The sequence below is a fragment of the Paramisgurnus dabryanus genome, chromosome 11 (genome assembly GCF_030506205.2).
Source record: "Paramisgurnus dabryanus chromosome 11, PD_genome_1.1, whole genome shotgun sequence".
Taxonomy (NCBI): domain Eukaryota; kingdom Metazoa; phylum Chordata; class Actinopteri; order Cypriniformes; family Cobitidae; genus Paramisgurnus; species Paramisgurnus dabryanus.
Window position 1 is genome coordinate 32,412,450 of NC_133347.1, and position 23,993 is coordinate 32,436,442.

Below are 23,993 nucleotides of genomic sequence, written 5' to 3' on the forward strand. Positions count from 1 at the left end.
GTTGTTCTGGCATTCCAAATAAATTGATACGTGTGGAAAAAATCCTCTCCCTTCTACCATGCAGTCTCTGATTTCTGCGATGTCTCCTCCTAGCAACAACAATTGCAGCCATTTCGAGCGCAAAATGATTTAAGACATGCTTTTTTTCGGCGTTAAATAGTCGCGCAAATGCCATACATAACACATGCGCAAACATTAGTAAATCGCGTTGCGTGAATCATTTAAATAGTCTCCTCCCAAAATGTTTGCGTCTGAAAGGGAAACTCCTAGAAATGCATATGCAATCAGGTCAGTCGCAAAAAGAACTAGACCACACCTTTTCAGCGCTAATGATCCACTGCGCGTCTTTAGTAAATTCCGACATCGCTATTTACCGCCAAAATGATGGTTTACGCTGGCGCAAGCGCTTAGTAAATCTGGCCCATAATCTTTTCAACTCTATAAGCACTTTTCAACTCCCATATCTTTTTCGGGAAACATATTCAACTGATTCAGCCTCACTTTCTGCTACTGAATCATCAGATTTGGTTCCAAAACCCGATAAACACTATTTAAAAAAAAAATTAGTTACCACAAAAATCAGGATTGTATCTGGTCAGTATTAAAAAGCAAATTTTTCATTTTACGCAAAAACCGATATCCCCTGTGTTATTTTGTCATCTTTTATCCCTTTTTCCTAATTGCGCCAAACGCCAGTCTTCCTTCTCTGCAGAATGCAATAAATCCGTTCAACAAATCACAGCGCACCATTCCACACATTGTAAAGTAAACAACAATGGCGGTGCGTTGAATACACACAGAATCCTAGATTTCCTCATCTACTTTGTACTTCGTGATCAACAAACAAACAACAACAAAATAAGACATTTGATGGCATTGATAAACCTGTGGTGGTTTTCTGTGACGGGGAAAAAATGTAAGACAGAAAACTGTTGGCTGTTGTTTGTTCTCCCGACAGCATCAAGCTTCTGTCATGCTAACACATTGACCCCAGTGGAATCTTATGAAAAACGTAACATTATTTTATTCGAAGTCAACAAAAATCGAGCATGACCAAAACATTTTACAGCTGATCGCTGTCAAAAAAGTTCAGCAATGACATCCAAAGGATGACAGCAGTAATGACATGCTCTTAATATGACAAAGGAAGTGTTTTAATAAATGACATTATAGGCAGAGTGCATGATTTTTGAAAAACACTTTGGAAAAGGGAGTTGGGACGACTAACAAAACACACTGGTAGCTAATCAGCAGTAAGGGACGTGTCTACTTACCGACAATGTTGCCTGGGTTGCGTATGTGTGGTGCGGGTCTATCAAATGAAGGTCTAGATCAGGGGTGTCAAACTCAAGGCCCGCGGGCCAAATCCGGCCCGCCCCCTCATTTCATCTGGCCCGCGAGAGTTTACAAATTATGTTAATTATGTGGCCCGCGAGAGTTTACAGATATTTTTATTGTTATTATAAGTTTTATTTTTGCAGGTTATTTCCTATATAGATTTTTTTAGCAGCCACCAAAACTAATTTTTGTCCCGCCAAAGTCTTTTTGTAATGTAATTATAGTGATAATATTGATGATTGCATGAGAGAGAACGAGCAGTGCCCCGCACGCGCACACTACTAGAGTGGGCGTGTCTTAATGCGAACGCTGCAGCCTCCGTAGGTTGCATTTCCAGGCTGCATGCGTCATCATGACTGTCTTGTTTCAGAATATTAACAATTATAAAGTTAAATATTATTCTTTGTTTATAGTAAATAGTTTTAATATGCGTATGACTTGCGAATGTAATAGTCAGTTAACTTAAATAAACCAGGCTTGATGACGCTGCCTATGCGACCTCCGCATATGGAAACGGACAGTATCTGCTCGTTCTTTCTCTCCCTCTCTCGCGCACGCTCAAGGGGATGTCCAGCTGGTATTAGTTTATTACGCGTCTATTCCCGCTAAATACGCGAACTAATGACTCATCTGAACCGATTACTTTTAATAAACGATTGAAACTATTGATCTGTAGCCTACAACACTGAACTCATGAGACGTCAGTCAATCAGTCAGACACTCAAAGCCATGTAAAAAAATCACAGCTTTTTTGTAAAGAGGGCAAGAAATGGCGAGGGTAGATGTGTTGAATAAATGCATAATTTTGTGGTGGAGAAAAATTATGCTCTCTTTATTAGTATCTAAAATGCCTCTCATTTTCTGACCTGCACAATGAAGGATAACATAACATTTTGAGTGTACTGTACTCACATACAACATGTGTTTTTGTCACCACAATTATTTTAAAAATAATCTGTAGAATAGTTGTACTCTATACACTTTGTCATTATTTGCCTGGGCTTCTACTTTCAAAGCTAGGTATCAATTGAGTTATTAACAAAACCAATAGTAAGCAAATGCAGGGAAAATTATGCAATGTACAGTAATAAAAGAGTTGATACATTCATACAGTCGTTCAAATACAACCGGCCCTTTGAGTTTAACCGGAATGCTGATGTGGCCCGGGATGAAATTGAGTTTGACACCCCTGGTCTAGATTCTATTGGGGTAGGGATGTGTTTGTTTAGGTGATTTCAAATGTCAACATTGGCTTTCAGTGATCATGCACCCCACCTTTAATGTTTATTTTTTCAATCAGTGTACAGTATACCACTAGTCAACTAAATGAATATAACATGGCAAAGATGAATGCACATTTATATATTGATTTAATAGATTTATAGCATTTTGAAAAAATAATAAATTTTATAACAAATCTTCTAAAATGAAATTATGGATTTTTATTGTTAATGTTATTATAACCCTTGGGCCAGTTGTTCAAAGGTAAGCTGATCGGATTTTGGTTATCGGATTGGATCAAATCTTGAAAATGGGTTGTTCAAAAGGGAAAGAAGGAATCTGAAATCAGATCAGATCACATAATCCAATCCTAGTTTAAATCTGGATCAAACCTTCAGTTTGTGTTGTTCAAAACTTGTCAGTAGGATTTGGATAACTTTGATCCAAAAAAACTGGATTATCCTGATCCCAACAGGGGGTAGGATTTAAAGGTGGATTCCAGGAGGGAAATGTAGAAAAACTTTAAAATTGGTCAAATAACACATTTGTTTCATTTAGTGTATATACTTTTATTTATATTTTGAACTTGACTTGTGTAACCGTTGTAACAGTGATAAAGTAGATATAGTAGACATAGGCTACCAATTAAGCTATTCAGTAAAGTAAAAATAATGAAATGTGAAATAATCCCCCAAACAGATTTCAATCACAAACAAAAAAGTTTATGTCATTCATCAATGTATATTAATTTCAAAGAAACAATCATCAGAGATGAGCCTGTCAAAAACAATGTCTAACAATGGCATCCCTTACTATACGTCCACTCAGTCCCTCATTCTGACAGAATGCCAGAGGTTGGTCTGGTTCTTCAAACGGCTCAGGTGCATCATAAACATCATCACAGGGAGGGACATTGCACCTGGTAGCGATGTTGTGCAGGATGTTACACGCTAGTATTATGTTGCATGCTCTCTGTGGTTCCACTCGCAAGTAGTTAAGGCATGCAAAGCGTCTCTTCAGAACTCCTTTTAAAAGCTCAATTGCACATCTTGTTTTGCAATGGAAGTGTTGATGAACAGTGTTGGGAAAGTTACTTCCAAAGTGTAATGCATTATATATTACAAATTACTGTCATTTGAAAGTAATTAGTTACATTACAATATTACTGACTCTGAACTGTAATGAGTTACACTACTTTTGCGTTACTTTTGAGTTACTTTCATCAAAATAACAGAAGTATGACTAGGCATTATGTTAAAATGTAGTTTATTGATGCTTATAAATCTAGAAGTTATGTGTTGGCCCTCGAGCTTTGAATAGGCACAGTGAAGACCTATGGCAAAAAACAGTAACAATGACAGTCAGAGACATAAACATGGACAAATGATCTGGTAAAAGTCTGGTAAATGATGGTAGACATACCAAACACAATAAAGCTAGAGCCCACTATAATGCAACCTATAGACTAATAACATGGCAAGACACGCAACCTCTTTTCATTTCTATTCTTTAATTTACTTTAAATTCAGAATCACAGCACAAACCTGGCATGCACTGGATTGACACAACTTATCAAAAAGTGCTATTGGAGGATCAGGCCTCAAGGAATACAGCTCATTTCAGTACAATATAAGGATTACATGTAGGCTAACATATAAGTGCTTAATAAAACACAGACAAACAGAGGAACACTGCTTTTTGCCAAACAATGAATATAGGCTACCATACAAAGGCTGGTAAACACTTTAAACAGTGATGTTTAAATGTACTATTTAAATAACCATGTTTAAGTCTACACTAATGTTACGTTGTAGTTTAGGTTGCTGTTTGTAATAAAACTGTAGATAGCATAGGAATAGCCTAGCAATCTATTATGTATATGGACTGTAACCATAGCAACGTTAGCTTACCTTGTCATTGCTGGTGTGGTGAAATGGATTTTACTGGCAAGATTTCTAAAAGTCTCTTTACTTCTGAGGTTCAAGCAGCACAGGAGACCGATAGAAACTTTCTGTTGCTTTTACTTAGTGCTCTCATTCGCAGAATTTTGCGCGTGCGGCGCTACCGGACCTGATTGCGAACACTTTAGTAAATGCTTATACAGCCGCGGACTTCCCAGATTCGGCTCTTTAAGAAACGCGTCAAATACAAAATTAAAGTAAAAATAAACATGCTGCATACAGCACCTGGAAACAGACATACGCTACGTCCCAAACCGCCTACTTCCATACTATATAGTAGGCAAAGAGTACGAGAAGTAGTGCTTTTCGCCTACTATATAGTATGGAAGTATGCTGTTTGGGACGCAGCAATTACTATTTTACCCGCAGCTTTTTCCTGTGTGGATGCTGGTCGCGCGCATTGGTCAAAATTTTTGAAATGCATTGTTGTAACGCGCTCGCTACTAAGACTGTAACGAGTAAAATATTACCAAAATTGTATTAGTAATGCGTTATATTACTGCGTTACAGCAAAAACTAATATATTACTGTAATATATTATATTTTGTAATGCGTTACTCCCAACACTGTTGATGAATACACAGATGTGGTTCTGGACCTTATTGGAGGTAAAACTATAAAGCTCTGCATGGGATTCGAGGTGTTGTAGGGGATGGTGAGCCTACGATTGTAAAGGAAAGTGAGGAAACATTCATTCTGGATCTCAGCCCTACTGTATTATTGAAATACAACCTGGACCCTCACTGGTAGAGCCAGCAGTCACAGGAGCTCAGAAAAGACACTTGAAGCGTCCTTTGTGCGTCCACAATGTATTTGTTAATGTATATTTGTTTTTTTTATTTTTGGTGACTCAGATGAGGGTTCATAAAAGAAATTATAAATGGATGTTTATGTTATTTTTGTGTTTCGTCTCAAAATTAAAAACTCTTACAGTGATCCCATATTGATTCTTCTACCTGTTCTTCACATAGCTGGTAGCACATGTTGTGATATGTTGTCCCATTTAGAGCACAGGTAATCTGGATTTGGTAATCTTGAAAACTGTGTATCTGGATCAGGGTGATCCAGTCCAATGTTGCTTTGAAAAACCGGCATAAAAGTAAGACGGATTACCTGATCCTGAATAGGAAAAAATGTGATTTCCAAATCCGGATCATTTTGATCCAGATTAAACTTTTTGAACAACTGGCCCCTAAAGATGCTATGTGAAAGTTTTGTAAGAGAAAATAGTGGTTTTCATCTTGTCATCTTCTTGGTATAGAAAACACATTTTTACCCAAATTGGTCAAAATGGATTTATTGCGTTTTGGAACCAAACTCTTCAAATACTCTTATCTGATATATATCTTTGTACCATCAACTCATTTGCCTGTTTGAGTCTGTCCCTTTCTTGCTTCTTTTTTTTCCAATCGTTTTTCTCTTCAGAGTTGGTGTTTTAAACAGACAAATCTTCTGTCATTTCAACATCTTTTAAATTTTCAATTTCCATGTCAGGTCCAAAAGCACCTTTAATTGGGCGCATCTCAGTTTCTGCCATTATTTCTTCACTATTTTCATTTACAGTCTTTTTCTGACAGGCCCCTTGTTCACTTTGATTATCATCTGTGCTATTTTTAGCTTCAGTCAAACCCTTGTCTTTTTGTTGTTGATTTTCATTTTCCTCTTTTTTTAGTCCCTCATCTGCAGTTTTTGGAGATGTTTCATGTTCTATATCATCTGGACACAGGGGAACAAAATGTCCTGCCTGTCCACATCTAAATCATTTCATTGTCAAAATAATAAATTTAGCACCTGGGTTTCATTGTTTAGTATCATGTACACTTGCGAAAAGAAACAGCATGTTTAAGCTGTTGCTGTTTACACCCCATAGCGATCTTTTTGATCTGCAAGACCACTTTTTCATGTCTTGCCAACTCTCAATTTATCAAAGGGCAGCACATTTGACAACATAATTCTTTTTGCTGGCTTTACCAAAGGCAAAACACAACTCCATTTGCCACAATCTCATTAACTTTATTCACATCATCCACGAACAACACTACTGCACTATTCATTCTTGATGCTGACAAAATACTTTTATAACAAACAGCATGCACGACAGCTATGCTACAGTACACTCTTCTGCTGTCCAGCGTTCCGCGAGGATGACTTTAATGCCATGCCACCGTGTTAGCTTATCCAGTGTCACTTTTTCGGACACCACAATCTCAAGTGACATCGCTCAGTCAGCTCCGCCCACTTACTTCCAGCATGTTCTCAAAAAGAGAGAGATAGAGAGAAATAATTGACAGCACAATTGAGTTTCAATTTCAACAAACCACTGTTATGGTGATCAGTGTTTGCATTTTTATCAGCTCATTTGCATTTTAAAGGACACACCCAAAGATTTTAAATCTCTACTCTTGCTCTTTCACCTCTGAAAAGTGTTGTTGTAATGTCAGTGTCATGTGTTTTGTGTGTGTGTAGTTAAATGTCTGGTCCCTGATCTTCCCCTGGGTTTTAATTATCCATCACTTCAGTGAAAGAGGAATGACCCATGGGTTTAACAAAATGCTGATGAGACAAAAATTGTCTGCAGTGTGCAAACAAATCCTGCCAGTACTGCTAGTATTAACACTCATTACACTACGGGTTTATTTTATACCTGTATAGTCAATAACAGTGAGCTCTTTACACAACTATACTGTCTATTAGTTCAGATAGATTATACATCAATCTGCCATGAGATATTTAAGTGTGTGCATGTGTGTGTGCGTGTGTGTGTGTGTGTGTGTGTGCGTGCGTGCGTGCGTGCGTGTGTGTGTGTGTGTGTGCAGTCACACCTCTGTGGTGTGAGGGTAACAGTGAGGTTGTCAGGTTGAGTTTGAGGGCTGTGCCTCATGAATTTCAACAGCCTTTCTGAATGACATCACATACATGACAATTCACCACTAAAATCCTGCTGATAAACCAGTATATATATTTTAGAGATAACCCAGTACTGACTCTGGAACAGTTGACTTGTGATGATACATGATTAGATTAAGAGTGGATGTTAAACAGCAGTAGGCTACAGATCTATTTAAACATATTTTACATTTTACAGAAGGCAGATATGAGTGCTGCTTGTTCAGGCAAAAATTACTGCGAGACCATTGTGTGTGGTTTTCAAGTTACTTTTCTCTATGGTTGCTAGGGTGTTCTGGTAGGTTGCTAGGTTGTTTTGGGAGGTTTCTGTGGTGCTCTGGTAGGTTGCTAGGGTACTCTGAGAGGTAGCTAGGGTGTTCTGGGAAGTTACTATGGTGTTCTGGTAGGTTGTTAGGTTGTTCTGGAAGGTTGGTATGGTGTTCTGAGTGGTTGCTAGGTTGTTCTAGAAGGTTGGTATGGTGTTCTGAGAGGTTGCTGTGGTGTTCTGGGATGTTGCTGGGGTGTTCTCTAAGATTGCTTGGTTTTTCTGGTAGGTTGCTAGGCTGTTCTAAGGTGTTGCTGGGGTGTTCTGAGTGGTCGCTAGGTTGTGCTCAGTGATTCCTTGATTTTTCTGACAGGTTGCTAGGTTATTCTGGGAGGTTGTTAGGTTGTTCCGGAAGGTTGACAGGGTGCTCTGGGAGGTTGCTGGGGTGTTTTGAGTGGTTTATAGGTTGTGCTCAGTGGTTGCTTGGTTTTTCTGGTAGGTTGCTAGCTTGTTCTGGAAGGTTGGTTGGGTGTTCTGAAAGGTTGCTGTGGTGTTCTGGGATGTTGCTGGCCGTGTTCTGGGTGGTTGCTATGTTGTGCTTTGTGGTTGCTTGGTTTTCTGGTAGGTTGCTAGGTTGTTCTGGGAGGTTGGTAGGGTGTTCTGAGAGGTTGCTGTGGTGTTCTCTGAGGTTCCTTAGTTGTTCTGATAGGGTAACTGGGTGTTCTAGGGGGTTCTAAGTTGTTGCTGGTTTGTTCCGTGAGGTTGCTAGGGTGTTCTTTGAGTTTGCTATGGTGTTCTGAGTGTTTACTAGGTTGTTCTCTATGGTTGCTTGGTTGTTCTGTTAGGTTAACAGGGTGTTCTGGGAGGTTGCTATGGTGTTCTGGGAGGTTGCTATGGTGTTCTGAGAGGTTGCTATGGTGTTCTGAGTGCTTTCTAGGTTGGTCTTTGTGGTTGCTATTAGGGCTGTAACGATTTATTGTTTAAATTCACGTTATAAACGACTCTGACTCATAATGATTTTAGATTGATAAGGACTTCCTACTGACCAAATGCTCTAGTACACGCACAAGCTGTGCATGAAACACAGAATCGCAGCCTTGCGATTCAGAATCGATTTCAGACAGGCATTTGTAATGGCACACAAAATTAATCGTTACAGCCCTAGTTGTTAGGTTGTTCTGGGAGGTTGCTATGTTGTTCTGACTGGTTGCTAGGTTGTTCTTATGGCTGAATTTGGTCTAGTTGGAGCTTCATGTGTCATGTATGTTCTGCAAGAGAAGTTCGACCCCATACCAGCACTCCATCCTTACAAACTTAAGATAAAATCAGTCCTATTGTTCTCCTTTCATGTGTGCTTTCCTCTTTCCTTTATCTCTTATCTTTCCATACCAGAGTCTGTTAACCCATCACTTTTAATCACATACAACATTAGTTCAGACTAAAGTCTATCTGATATTGATTCATACTGCACAGAGAAACTCGAAAGCATTTTTGTCGCTATGCTACAATGTGGCTGTATGATCGCTAAGGTGTTCTGTTTGCCAAGCAGACTCTTTATTGTTTTTATTCTAAAACCTAAACATGAACTCGTTTATCAAAGACTAAACAGTGTTGTATTTAGTTGAGGAACAGAGAGCACATGTTCCTGCTGTCGGTCTCTTCTGACCTACTTTCACTGAAGTATGGGTGATTCCCACAGGCTGCATCTGTCAGGACCACAGACTCTTACTGATCTTCTCTTGGGCTTCACTTTCCATCTTTAGAGTCCAAGCAGCATTCAAGCATTTTAGCTTTGCTTCAAACCAGCAGGAACAAGTAAATGTGTTACTCATCAAAAGAGAGCTCTTTGTTTCATGTTCTAGTTTATTACTTTACATGTAACATAAGGGTTGTGAGCGCACAACACATGGGCTGTTTGACAGACTCATTTTCACTGGTTGTCATGACACGACATAAGGTGCCTGTGCAATTTATTTACTGTTATACCAGATTTCAATAGTTTAAATGGAGATTTTAATATGTAAATTACAATTAGATGTAGGGCCGAGGGGGGGTGAAATACCACCAATGGTGCACAATAGACATTTTAACAAAATCATTTATTTAAAACGTATGCAGTTATATGACTAGAGTTGCACATTAAAATCTGTTGTTGTTAAATTACATTTAATATAGGGATGGCATACAGCATATTTATTTGCATGCTTAAAAATAGCCCTCATGAGGTTAAAGATGCCCCTGATTACAAATTTGATAAAAGCACACTTTAAGACTTGTATTTTCAGAACACTTGATGCCTGAATATATAAACTACACATTGTAACCACTGTTATTCAGTACTGTGCAAAAGTCTTACCGTGGGTTCACACCAGCCACGTTTGAGGCGTCAAAATTGCGTTTACCAAGTCTAGTTTGCAGCTTGAACATTTTGAATGCATTCGCGCATCTAGACCGAAGTAGAAACGCATCAAATGCTTGCTTTTTATAACATTGCAAAAACTACAAATCTAATTCTGGCATGGTGGCCTAAGACTTTTGCACAGTACTGTAAATACAATCTAAGTATGGGTAAAGTAATGTATTCTCTAAAAATGAAACTGTACCCCAGAAACCGGGAATTTTTTTTTTTTTACTTTCTGACACTTAAGGAAAATGCTTTTGACATCTAATGCAATACATGTCTTCTAAATAGTGATTAATGTTTTAAAGCACTTGACAAATGACAAGAAATAGTATTAAATGTCAATTTACCTTCATCTTTTGTGAGAAAGACAAATGGCTGGCAGCATGTGAATGTGTTCTCAGCTTAAATCTGATGTATTATGCAAAAAACTAGAAGTGATTTGTTTTTGGTGGCTTATGTATCGCGCACCATCGCATCAGAAGAGCTTTGGTGTATCAGCTGAAACTGAGTTTTATCTCCATTGTCTGGAAGTTTTTATGCGATGCCTGCAGTTCATGTTTAGCAGACAGAAAGCATCATCATCTCCTCATTTACTGAACCGAATCCATTCTGATGCCAGTCACAGGAGACTTTACAGTTTTTTTTACGTTTTGTGCATATACATTTATGCATTTATGCATCAATTATTTAAAGTGACTTACAGTACATGAGAATGAGAATTGAACCCAGTGCACTGCTAACATGATGCCTGCAGTTCAATTCCCCCCCCCAAAAAAAATGATATTTGTATATTATAATTTGCTTATTAATGTCTTTCTGTCATATTTTAGCTGCTGTTTTGGCATACGGCATGCTATAACCAGCAGTAACATCATGAATAAGACTTATGAGCAAGTTTTACATTTAAGCAAGTTATGCATTAGGCAGACGCGACTTGCAGTGCATTTAAGTTATATAATTTATTTATACGTGTATTCCCTGGGAATCGAACATTTGCTCTTGAGCTATACAGATAGGACAGCGGCGTGTGTCTTTATTACAGTGTCCCGGTTTTAAGGAGAGTAAATAAATAAAGAATATTTTCTCCATCACCTCAATGTCTCCAAAGCTTTCTATTCTGAAGAGACGCACAGCACCGCTGAATAAAACATGAGATGGGAGAAAGACGCTCGGCACACCCCCATCACCTCACGCTGCTTTTTCTCTTTGTCTCTCACTTTTGCGTGATTGAAGTTTTCGGGACCTCCGTTGATCTCATTTGTGACCTCACTTGTGTCCCAGCATCTTTTTTTAAAGTAATAAAGCTTCACTGAAGCAGCCGCACACGTGGCTCTCATCTTGAAGCGAGATCTCCTCGTCCTCTCCACAGCGAGTGGAAGAAAGCTAAACCAGAGGGAGGAGGAGAGAGAGAGAGACAAAAAGAGTGTAAGCGAGAGAGAGAGAGAGAGAGAAGCAAAGAAAGGAATCAGAAGAGAAACAGGATCAGGTGCTTTGGTTCCTGGTCTTAAGGCGCATTCAGGCGTTCTCATCTGAAACAGTTACTCATGGGATTGAGAGCAGCACACATCTCTCCACCTCTCATTAGCACATGGAGGTTCTTCTCACTTTAAATCATGGAGGATTGTAGCAATATAAGGAGTCTCAGTCCAGACAAAGGTAAGCAGTTTTAGATTTCATGCAATAACACAATGATAAATGGCCAATTAAGATGGTGAGCGAGATGAGACGTTGCTGGTTGTTTTCTTGTTCTTCTCAAGGGATTATTTTTCCTACACTCTTATTCTTCTGTATATCTCGGCTCGTCCCTCTGGTCCACACCGTGCAGCTTGTGCTAAATGCTGTAACATTGTGTATATAGACTTTATTTAGACATGACACAGGTAATTATAGCTGTACAAAAAAGTGTAAAAAAAAGTGCAAAACAAGGAGCTATTATACATAAAATTGACTTTTGTGATGCAGACCAGCTGAATGAGTTAGATGAAAGAATAAGGTTTACTTTGCATTTATATTCAGATAAACGCACATCTTTTGGACAGGGTGCGGTAGGGTTTATTTATCGCTCCAGTCAGCGTTACAAGTTGATGTACTGTCCACTCAACTCCTAAAGTTACTTTAAGTGTAATTGAATGTAAGAGGTTTTAGATTGGGTAGAGATATGATATGTGTACTCTTGGGGAGTGTGGGGCGGCAGGGTTAAAAGCTGCAGTATCATTTTAATGACATCACATTAAGTAACTGGATTTATTAGAAGTATGACCACGGGTTTATGAGGCGTCAAAATCGCGTCTACCACACCTAATTTGCCGCTTAAACAGTTCATTCGCGCGTGAAATTCTTGTCATCGAGACATTCACGTGGAAATTTGCGTCATGGGAGGGGCTTCCGCGACTCCGCTCGCTTTCTGTAATCACGTCACTTCTAAAGCAAGCTCCTGATTGTTTTTTCCGCCAAAGTTCACATTTTTCAACTCGCACGTTTGCAACGGTAACGCTCGATTTGCGCCATTCACGAGGACTAGACGTTTGTAACAATGATCAAACATAAAGAAAATTTAAATCATAGTCAAAAATATAATCGTAACTGTACACATAATTGTAAATAAAATAATAATTGTAATATTAAAGGCAGGGTGCACAATTTTTTGAGAAACGTTTTGCAAAAGGGAGTCGGGCCGACTACCAAAACACACTTGTAGCCAATCAGCAGTAAGGGGCGTGTCTACTAACCGACATCGTTTTCTGGGTTGTGTATGTGTGGGACAGGTCTATCAAAAGAAGTTCCAGATTCTATTAGGGGAGGGGCGTAGGGTAGGGGTAGGGTTTGTTAAGGTGATTTCAAAGGTCAACATTGGCTTTCAGAGATCGTACTCCCCGCCTTTAATTTAATATCATAAGGTAGGGCTGTGCAATTAATCACTTTTGAATTTGAATTTTTATTCAAATAATTACAAAAACAAGATTATCAAGGTAAAACAATTATTGTGCGATTAAAATATAAATTGTTTGCTGCTGGATCGATGTGTTTGCTTTGACACGTGTAGCCTATTGCCACACTTTCTAGGTTAAAAGGTTAAATAAATGCATGTTTTCAAAGTCAATGAGTAATTGCGGTAAATAATCATGATAACGATTTTTACCCAAATAATCATGATTTTGATTTTACGCATACACTGTAAAAAATGACTTTCTTACTTTGTATTTTTGTCTTGTTTTCAGTAGAAATATCTAAAAATTCTTAAATCAAAATGTATTTTCTTGATAACCAAAATGACCTAAGAAAATAAGTTTAGTTTTTAGACAAAAAAAAATACAAGTTATGTAAATTTAAACTTAAAACAAGCAAAAAAATATCTGCCAATGGGATGAGAAAAAAAATCTTGAAATAAGAAGTGAATTTCACTTAAATTTGATATTTTTGTCTAAAAACTATCCTTATTTTCTTAGATCAATTTGCTCATTAAGAAAATACATCTTGTGTTATGAATTTTTAGATATTTCTGCTAAAAACAAGACAAAAAAACGAAGTTAGAAAGTCATTTTTGCATTGCATAACTAAAATAATAATCCAAATGCTAATTGGTTTCATACGCGATCACATCACACTGTCAGATGTTCTTCCTGTTGTTTTTACAGTGTTTACAGAGACTCTTTTAACTTATCTACAGCTCAAAAACACACTGCACGCTTTCACTAAACCCATCCAGAATAGAAACGCTCTGACATGTGAGGTTGAAGAAGCCTTCATCTTGTCAACGCATTGCTTCATATCCCACTGTCACGCTACCTGTGGACCTTGCCAACTCCATGTCAGTGGAACAGAAGCTGATTACCCACAATCCCTGAGTCAGGAGAGCGTTAGAAACACTGTGTGCTCGTACTGAGGGATCAAACTCTAATAGTTACTGCATGTTTATAGATGCATTTAACTCTGGAGTTCTCTAACAAACTTTCACACTTTCAACACATTGTATTACCTCACACGTACAGACCATCGACTGTTCACAGAGCACTTCATGGGCAGTCGTGGCCTAATGGTTACAGGGTCGGCCTTGTAACCTGAAGGTTTGAGTCTAACGGCTGGCGGGTTGTGACTGCCCGCTGCGCCATGTGTGTTTATTACTCACTGGTTGGATGGGTTAAATGCAGAGGTCACATTTCATGTATAGGCTATTGCACTCAAAACAACTCAGCGTTTTCTCAAAGCAGCAAGCTTCAATCTGATTGGCTGTCTCAGGTAGAGGTCTTAACGGGTCCACTTAGATCCGAAAACCCGAGGTCAGACTGAGTCTAAAAGTTTCACGTGTGCCTCGGACACGGGTCGGGTATAATATTAGTGGCATCGGGTCTCGGGTAAAATTAATGTGTTTTTGCCGAACGGACCCGAAAACCCGAACTGTCTCGCGTGTGTGCGTCAATGTCCTTTTCAAACCTCTCCTCTGTTTGTCAAGAGCGTTTGTGACATTGTGTGACTGGCGGTAGGTTAATTTTCGTTGAGAAAGACATGTCAGTCAATGTACATTTTAGCGGTTACCTGGGTGTCGTCTTCAAACAAATGGAGCAGCTCGCCAAATTTGTTGCGAGACCAGGGGGGTTACTTTCTGTCTGACTGCTGCATGCGGGGCTGCAGACTGCACACAGGTCGGTGCCGTTTAGATTCGGGTCCAGTTGGGCTAAAAAATGCAACTGGTTCGGGTCTGACTCAAGCCTAATTTTCTCGGGTTTGTTTCGGGTCGGGTCTTTCTTCTAAAAACATATTTATCGGGTTCGGGAATAAAGTGATTTGGGTCATTTCGGGTTGGGTACATTTCTTTGGACCCGAGAAGACCTTTAGTCCCAGGTTGCACAGGTTTTTATATCAGTTTGCCATTAATAACATTCACACTATTTTTGGGGAAGCATAGTTGATGGATTTGTCTTTGTTTGCATGTCTCACTGTGTAAAACCATTGGTTTTGTAGGGCTCCAGACTAACTTTTTTCACTAGTAGCACAGTGGCCCCCAACTGAAAATTTTAGGGGCGCAACCAGAAAATTTAGGGGCACACACCGTAAATCAACATGCTAACCAAATATTCACATTTCTACTAATTTCCACTGTATTACTTAGTGCTGTGTTCAAAATATCGATACGACGATACATCGTCATGGACGCCTGACGATGCACGCATCGATACAGCACCTTCCGTATCGATTCGGATGCACTTTTGAAAGTAACGTGATGAATTGCTGTTCATCCCTGATCCATGTGGAAAGGACGCATGTGTCCCGCGGAGTATGTAGAGTTAAAGGTAGCGGGTTATACTTTCACTTTGCGTGTCTGTCTCGCTGTTGCACGTGTCTGCGACCCGCGTACTCTCTCTCTCTCTCTCTCTCTCTCTCTCTCTCTCTCTCTCTCTCTCTCGCGCATGCGTATTTACAATCGTATGAAAGCGCAGATTTCTTAGCCTATACTACTGCAAAGGGCTTTATTAGCCACTCTCTTATAAAACAGTACTAACGTATTAGAGAAGAAACATGACAAAGATTTGCTTGTGAAAAGTGAATGTCTAGAGAAGAGATACAGAGCTACTTCAAACTATAGCTGTCATATAATCTGATTTCTATTAAATAGTATTAACTCGGACTGCATGTTTATAGATATATTAACGATATAGAATAATAAAATGAGAGACAAATATAATGCCTAGAGTAGGCTAAGACACTATCTTTGTAAAACATAAGTTAAGTACAAACTCTGAGATTTTAAGTATTTCTATGAGTTACCCCAAAAGCTTATAAATGAATGGCAAAAACACAACTGTTACAACACTGCTTATTCAATGTACAATAAACAGATAATTATAATAATAATGTTACTAATTTCTGAACAAAAATGTAATTCAAAATAGTCTTGTATCGTGATGCGCATCGTATCGGGAAATTGTTGGCGATACACAGCCCTAGTATTACTAATAAATACTTTAATGATAGATGCAGAAAGTACAATGTGCTGTTTCAAATTCAGTGTCACATTTTATTGTGCACTTTTGGATAAAAAGGTCAAATTTACTGGTTGCACATGTGCGACTGGATGTAAAATTCAGTGGCACACTCTCAAATTTTAGGGGCAAAATGCCACCATTTGGGGGCAGTCTGGAGCCCTGTTTTGTTAGTGCACACTTAATATGAAGGAAATATGATTCGATTTTTAGTAGCATCTAGAGGTGAGACTTTGTATTGCAACCAATGGCTCAGTCCACCGCTCACCCCTCCCTTTTAAAAGAGCTCCTTTTACATTGCTAAACCAACGTTATTTGTGTGTATTTGCTGTAATACAATGTCTTCACGTGGTTTACGGTTAAAAAAACACATTATTTTCCACATACCGTACATTATTGTTGCTTCTCTATGCCCTGCCTCCCTGAAACGTGTTGATTTTGCAGTGTCCTCTGACTGGCCAGCTAATCTGTATGTTGTGATTTGCCTAAATACTTCTTACGTCAACCGGAAATGTGACGCTCCTTACCATGTTTGAAATATTTGCTCACAATGCAGTGCTATCAGGAGTTAATATCGTCAGTACTACCAGGGTTTCCCGCAGCACTTTTTCAGTCCGGGCGGCCCCCCTAAGCTGGGAAACCCTACCGCCTTAACTAGGTTGTTAAAAAAAACCTAACAAACAAACAAAAAATCGCTGCAAAAAGGCTGTCAAGTGCATCTCGGAGAATAGCGCGGACCCTCTTCACACCGCGAGCGGGCACATGCGGCACTCAGCCGAAATTAGAAAGACATGGTACGAACCGTCACTGTCTGGAGGATAACTAGCCTGTTGATAAAACATCTCGGAGAATGACCGAATGAGAAAGACGTGGTCCGTCATGTATGGAGTATAGCCAGTTGATAAAATGCTTGTCCGTGAGAACTGTAAGTGGACATGTCAACAGGCCAAGGAAGTAAATTGTTGCCTGCAATCCGTGTGTTTGTTGTCATCCAAGAAAAGAGATTTACGTTGGAGACGATTTGGAGGGATTTTACCTTTTGCATATCGTTAACATGTACCAACACAAACTTACACACCAAAGGAAATGTAAAATCATCATTCTGATGATTAGTGCTTTTTAAAACACATAGAGAAGCTATGATAACCACTACAGGACAAATATGTCCTCGTCTGAGACAACGTAGTGACAAAATGCGCTTTGTAGAGCGACGTAGAAACACTACGCCGACTTCCATGTAAGGGGACCTTCGGTGTATGTAAATAAAAACGCCTTATTCTAAGGTAATAAAAACTATACAGTTCATTATGTAAGGTCTTTATACACCACTGATAATATAGTTATGTAGATTATATTGCATTTCTGTCAAGAGATCCTTCTAAAAGTCCCACATTGCACCTTTAAATAACAGTGAGAATAATTCACCCAGCTGAGATGTTAAAGATGGAGGAGTATGACTGTTTTCAGATGACTTTATGTGAAGCGTGACTTCTGCTGTCCTGTGAAAAGATCAAGAGCCCTTCCTGTCTAACATGACACATCTTCATCAGATAGAGAGTAGTGAGGAGGAGAAAACTGAGCAGACTGACAGTCGGCTGTACATCCACCACAGTCAAATATCAACCTCTCGTTATTATAATGGATATTTTCAAACGCATGGCTCTTCTGTTTAGTCGATCCGCAAGCTACCGTCTTTATTAATACAGCAACATTCAGTGTCTGGAGATTTATGTTGCTTCATAAAGCTTTATGTAAATAGAGTATTTGAGCCTTTCACACAATGAAATCTAAATCAAATAAACAGGTATTAAAGTCAACATGAAATGGCATTCACAACCTTTATCACTCATCTAAAGTGATTTACGTATAGGGCTGGATGTGATCTTATAAAGTGGGCGTTTCATAACAGAATGAAGTCTGTTTGCAGTGGATTGTGGGGGATTTACTCCAGCTGCACAAACATCTGAAGAGACCGAAACATAAATGCTGAAGGTCAAGTTTAACTTTCAGTTCATCTCCACACACGCAGTGTCACATGCAGTAATTTTTTTATCATTTACACAAAGGAATAAAACAACACTTCTGTGCAACTTTAAAATGATGTCATCTTTCATAAGACGCGTACCTCTCATTGAGTACTTATTTTTTTATTGCTTTTAAGAGAATTTTTAAGGTATAAGCATTCATACAATTTACCATTCCTAAGGATTGTATGTTAGGAAATCATATTGACACTGGCCAGATTTACTTACAGCTTTCGCCAGCACAAACCATCATTTTTGCATTAAATAATGGCTGTCACAATTAACTAAAGACGTACAGTGGATAATTAGCACTGAAAAGTTTTGGTCGAGTTATTTTTGCGTCTGACCTTATAGCATATATTTCTAGGAGTTTCCCTTTCAGACGCAAAATTTATACGAGGATATTATTTAAATCATTTACGCAACTACTTTCTGATGTTTGCATGTGTGATATTACTGGTATTTGCACCATTATTTAATGCCGAAAAAAGCACATCTTAAATCATTTTGCACTTGAAATGGCTGCAATTATTGCTGCTAGAGGAGGCATCATAGAGATCAGAGAGCGTGTGGTACAAGGCAGGGGATTTTTTTAACACGAGGAACATATCATTCAAAATATAGTTTGCCAAGCCATGCTATTTTATTTGCTGGAGAAAATTAAAGAGGAGTCACAAGGAGAAGTCACACAAGTGTTCCTAGTAAACTTTCATTTTTTTGTCCTCCAGTTATTTTAAGTGTCCTGTGGCTTCATTAGATGGGATTTCAAACCGCGAATTTTCAGCAGCGCTGTCTGTGGTGCTGAACCATTGACTGTAAAAAAAGATGGACTACGCGACGTCGCCTCCCACCATTGTAATGATTGAAGCCAAAAATGTCCGACCACGGTCGCCGCCATGTTACGTAAAATGTCAGTTTGGAGCCAAGGCATGCGCAGAAGGAATCGTCCGTGGAGCCAGAGGCGGAGCTGCGGTATCAAACTTCCGCCCAAACGCTCACGCGACCAATTCGACAACGCCAATCATAACGACACGCCCCGTTTCTATAGCATCAAATTACATGCTAAAATGAAGCTTACCACAATAATGAACACTTGAACATATATCAGCGTGATAACAACTACCTGAAAGGACCAAAACTATCTTAATTTTTTATTTAGAGCAGAGTCCCATTAGTTTGAATGGAGAGGGCGGGGTTTATGACTTGTACTGCAGCCAGCCACCAGGGGGCGATCAAAGAGCCAGAGGCTTCACTTTTCAAGGCTTATGAGGCACACCCGTAGTAGATCACCTGTACCTGCAGGATCATCAGCTTTGCTTATTTGCATCCCTGAACTAATTTGCGCTGCTCTTAGTAGATTGTGTTGGTCATTATCGAAATCAGCTTTTGCACCACCTACGTTATTTATTTTGCACCTTTTTATTAAATAACCCGCAGATATTACCACTCCCATCAGCGCTTTCTTGGAATTGCTCTCTCTAGTTTGCCGTGGTTTAGTCAATCTGGCCGAAAGTCCTTATCAATCTGTATCAATTTTAAAGCCCCCCTAACCTAGAAAATGCACGTTTAAATGTGTTTCTATCAGAAAATGAGTCGCCAGTGTGTGTGCAGAAACATCCCATAATTATACAAATCCAACTATAGACCCTTTTACAGCTCACGTGATCAAATAGCCTGCGCGCGCATTTGGGCAACGGAAGTAGTGTTATTCCCCATTGGTTCTAACGTGGTAGCAACTCAGAACGTTTATTAAAACGGTTTCCCAGCATCAAATTGTCTGGTTGTTGCGTTTGGTTGCACTAATATAATATACTAATATACGTATATATGTATCTGGCAACTTTATTTTTGGCCATCTGCTAACGTCTTCTATCCACTCCACTATAGTACACGAATCTGGTAGCTGTGTTGAAAATGTTCATAAAGTCAACTTTTTAAAAATAACTTACTGTTTGTGTTGCTTCACTGCTGATTCTTACGATACTTCCGTTGCCTAAATGCGCGCGCATACGCTGCCACGTCATCATTGTGTACAAACAGTAAAAGGGTCTATTCTTCTTTGTGTAATCTCCTTTAAACCACAACAGTCAGATAAAACAGGCTGTTGGGGATCCCCTATCAATGTGATGTCACATTGATTACGCCCCACCCATGACCGCCTCACAGACTCCGCCTTATTAGCGTGTAATTCAACCTTCTGCCACAGACACATGTTTTGATGTAGCCCAAAGCATATGTGTGAACGCTACCCTCTACTTTACATACGGGGAGGTGAACAGGAGCTTTCTATGCATTTAAAGAAACACACACAAAAACTGCTCGTTTTTCATTGCAGCCACCAATGGTTCAAGATCGTATAATGAAAGATCTGTGGTGTATTTTGAGCTGAAACTTTACAGACACATTCTGGGAATACCAGAGACTATTTTTATATTGCTGAAAACACCTAGGTTAGCGGCCCTTTAATGTGTGATATGATGCCTAACAATATAATGTTGCTTTTGTTTATGTAGAAAGGCTTTGTTGCAGATTTGTGCTGTACAGCAGAAACAGTGCTGTGCTCGACACAAAGGTGTATGTGGGCTGTGATGTTTTGTGCTGATGACAGTAAAACCTTGTGTTGGTGATTTGTGTTCGTGTGAGCTCCAGTCACAGATAAAAGAAGATCAACCATCATCTCCAGAATCTGTAAATGTTGGACTCATAAAGAAAGGGGGTTATGATTTTTGTTCGACCGGACATATTTTTGTTTGTCTGAACCTTTATTGAATGGTTTATAGAAATGTTGTTAGGATGTTTCTCCAGGAAAGTAATGTACATGATATTATCACAGTTAAAGGGATAGTTCGGCCAAAAATGATATTAAACTCATGATTTACTCACCCCCAAGCTGTCCGAGATGCATATGTCCACACATTTCAGTTATTTTAGAAAATGTCTTTGAACTTTCAGTTAATCAAATGTAAAGTAACAGGGTCCACTCCTTCAAGTCCAAAAAATGTGCATCCATCCTTCACAAAATAAAGCCAAATGGTCCCACGATGATAAACAAAGGGCTTCTGAGGGTAATCCATGCAGTTTTGTTGTAGAAATATCCATATTTAAATGCGGGGGCACAGAGCAGAACCCTTCGTAAACTGCGTAAGCTTTCATCTTTAATGCGGACGCGACTAAGATGGCATCATTACCGGAAGCTAGTTTTTTTAGTTTATAAAGTTTTAAATATAGATATTTCTACAACAAAACAGCGCGGATCATGGCCGCGATATACTTTTTTTCTGCAGCTTTCAAGTATACTCCCTGTGGCTACACGCGGATGGCCGCGTTCGACACTATACGCAATACAAATGATTTCTTATTCAAATTATTAGTCTAACAGGCCGTCAGGGCAGCACTGATTTGGCGACATTTACAGTACATTAAAACATTAGGATAGGTGAAGAAAAGTAACTGATCCACCATTGCAAACACAGTTTAGAACAAACAACAAGACAACAAAGAACAGGAATCAAACATTATAGTAACAAACATGCTCCAGAGCTTTCTGTTCTTGGAAGAAGTAAAAATTAAAGAAGAAAAACGAAAGTGTGTGCAAATGCTGTTTATTTCCTTTGTATAATTGTTTATAGTGGAGTGTCCTGTCGAAATATTTTCACGTGCATGCGCTGTTGTATGCGGACTGTACGCGCACTGCCCGCGCGGTCTCAAATTTTGGGCTGCACGTGGACGGTCCGCACGGCCGGCCGTGGACCCTCCTGATGACAAAAATGACGTCATGCGGACGGCGCGCATACGCGGACGTCCCTAGTATACTTTCGGCTTTACCCTCAGAAGACCTTTGTTTATCATCCTGAAGCTGTTTGGATTTCTTTTGTGAAGGATGGATGCACGTTTTTTGGACTTGAAGGAGTGGACCCCGTTAATTTACATTTGATTAACTGAAAGATCTAAAACATTTTCTAAAATATCTGAAAATGTGTTCTTCTGAAAAATGATGGACATATGCATCTCGGACGGCTTGGGGGTGAGTAAATCGTGGGTTTAATATCATTTTTGGCCGAACTATCCCTTTAACACCAGAATACAGTTGTATAGATCAAATAATAGATGTTTTGCCAATTACTTGTTTGTGTTGTATAAAATAGACTAATAATTTTCCTTGTCTGTTGAGGTCACAGCTCAGGATGGTTACAAGTAAAAGTTTGTGGTTGTACATGATCTTGTGAATGCCATCAGCCAATCATTGTTGTGTATGGTGCACCTGTACGGCTCACGTTCAGAAAAAAAAACATTAATAACAGTTTGTAGAAGTGTTTACCGCTCTGTAGATCTTGCTATATGTGGGATTTACTATGATATATTCCCGATTATTTTCTTATGACATCGTTCTTGATCAATCAACATTCAGATTTTACACAAACAGAAAACAGTATTGAATATGATTTACCTGTGGTTTAAGCTTTCGTTTAGTGTAAGGGAGAAATGATACGAATGTTTGACAGTAAACTGTTGATACAAGAACACACAGTGCTTGGCAAAGTCACAGTCACTCATCAACAGTGCCAAAGAAACACATTCATTTTGGCATATGGATTGATTTACACATACATGAAACACACAAATATATAAAGAAATGAATAAATGTAAGCAGGGTAACAGGACTGTTTCTTCACATTGAATGAGAACAGGATTAGCTAACTAAAGCGTTTGAGCTGCCTTCCCTCCCAAACCTTCACCCGGGGAGAAAGTTTATCAGCAGGGCATCGTATCCTTTCCCCTGTGATGCCATCTGTTCAGTCAGACTCCCATCACTCATCACTGAAGCTGACCCATCCTCATGCTTGTGATCCTACAGTGTGTGTGTGCGTGTGTGTGTGTGTGTGTGTGTGTGTGTGTGTGTGTGTGTGTGTGTGTGTGTGTGTGTGTGTGTGTACCTGGTAATTATCACGTTGTGGGGACCAATTGTCCCCACAAAGATAGGAATACCAGTGTTTTTGTGACCTTGTGGGGACATTTTGATGTCCCCATGAGGAAACAAGCTTATAAATCAAACAAGATGATGTTTATTGAAAATCTAAGGTACAAGAAAGGTTTTTGTGATGGTTGGGGTTAGGGAATGGGGTAGGTAAAGGGAATAGAATATACAGTTTGTATGGTATAAAATGCATTACGTCTATGGAATGTCCCCACAAAACATGGAAACCAGAGTGTGTGTGTGTGTGTGTGTGTGTGTGTGTGTGTGTGTGTGTGTGTACCTGGTAATTTTCAAGTTGTGAGGACCAATTTTACCCACAAAGATAGGAATACCAGTATTTTTGTGACCTTTTGGGGACATTTTGAGGTCCCCGTGAGGAAACAAGCTTATAAATTAAACAGAATGATGTTTCTTGAAAATGTGAAGTAGTAGAAAGTTTTCTGTGATGGTTGGGGTTAGGGTTTGGGGAAGGGAATATAATATACAGTTTGTACAGTATAAAAACCATAACGTCTATGGAATGTCCCCACAAAACACGGAAACCAGAATGTGCGTGTGTTTGTGTGTGTGCATGTGTGTAGTACCCATGGGTTTGCTTTTGGGCTGGGCAGACAGTAAATCCATTACCTGTACATCATACACAGTTGAATTCCTCTAGAGAAAGAGTCTGACACTTAGTCTATTCAATCATACATACTGAATACATCTATCATCTCAATCTGTTCTTCAGTTTAAATCTGATCCAGTCTCAGAGCCATTCTTCAAACTCATTGATGGTTCATTTTGGCCACAAGCAAATCAACAAAGATGTTTTAATTCCAGTATAAGCCTAAACTTGATAGATGACCATTGCGTTTCACTGCTTTACTAAAGGGAATCGTTAGGAAAGTAGGTCTAGCTGAACTAACTAATGAGTTATCCTGAGCAGATGTCCTCTGAGG

At 39.2% G+C, this 23,993-nt stretch overlaps 1 protein-coding gene across 8 annotated transcripts in view; it reads left to right on the plus strand.

Annotated features, from left to right (window-relative positions):
* plch2a (phospholipase C, eta 2a) overlaps positions 1-23,993 on the plus strand; it is a 160,336-nt gene that overhangs the window by 82,537 nt on the left and 53,806 nt on the right. The window contains exon 1 of one of the 8 annotated variants that reach the window (XM_065247807.2): positions 11,539-11,731. The exons of the other annotated variants lie outside the window; for them this stretch is intronic. Coding sequence (XP_065103879.1) covers positions 11,689-11,731 — 43 coding nt within the window. The 5' untranslated portion in view covers positions 11,539-11,688. Of the gene's footprint in view, positions 1-11,538; positions 11,732-23,993 lie in introns of those variants that run through there. 8 annotated transcript variants of the gene reach the window in all.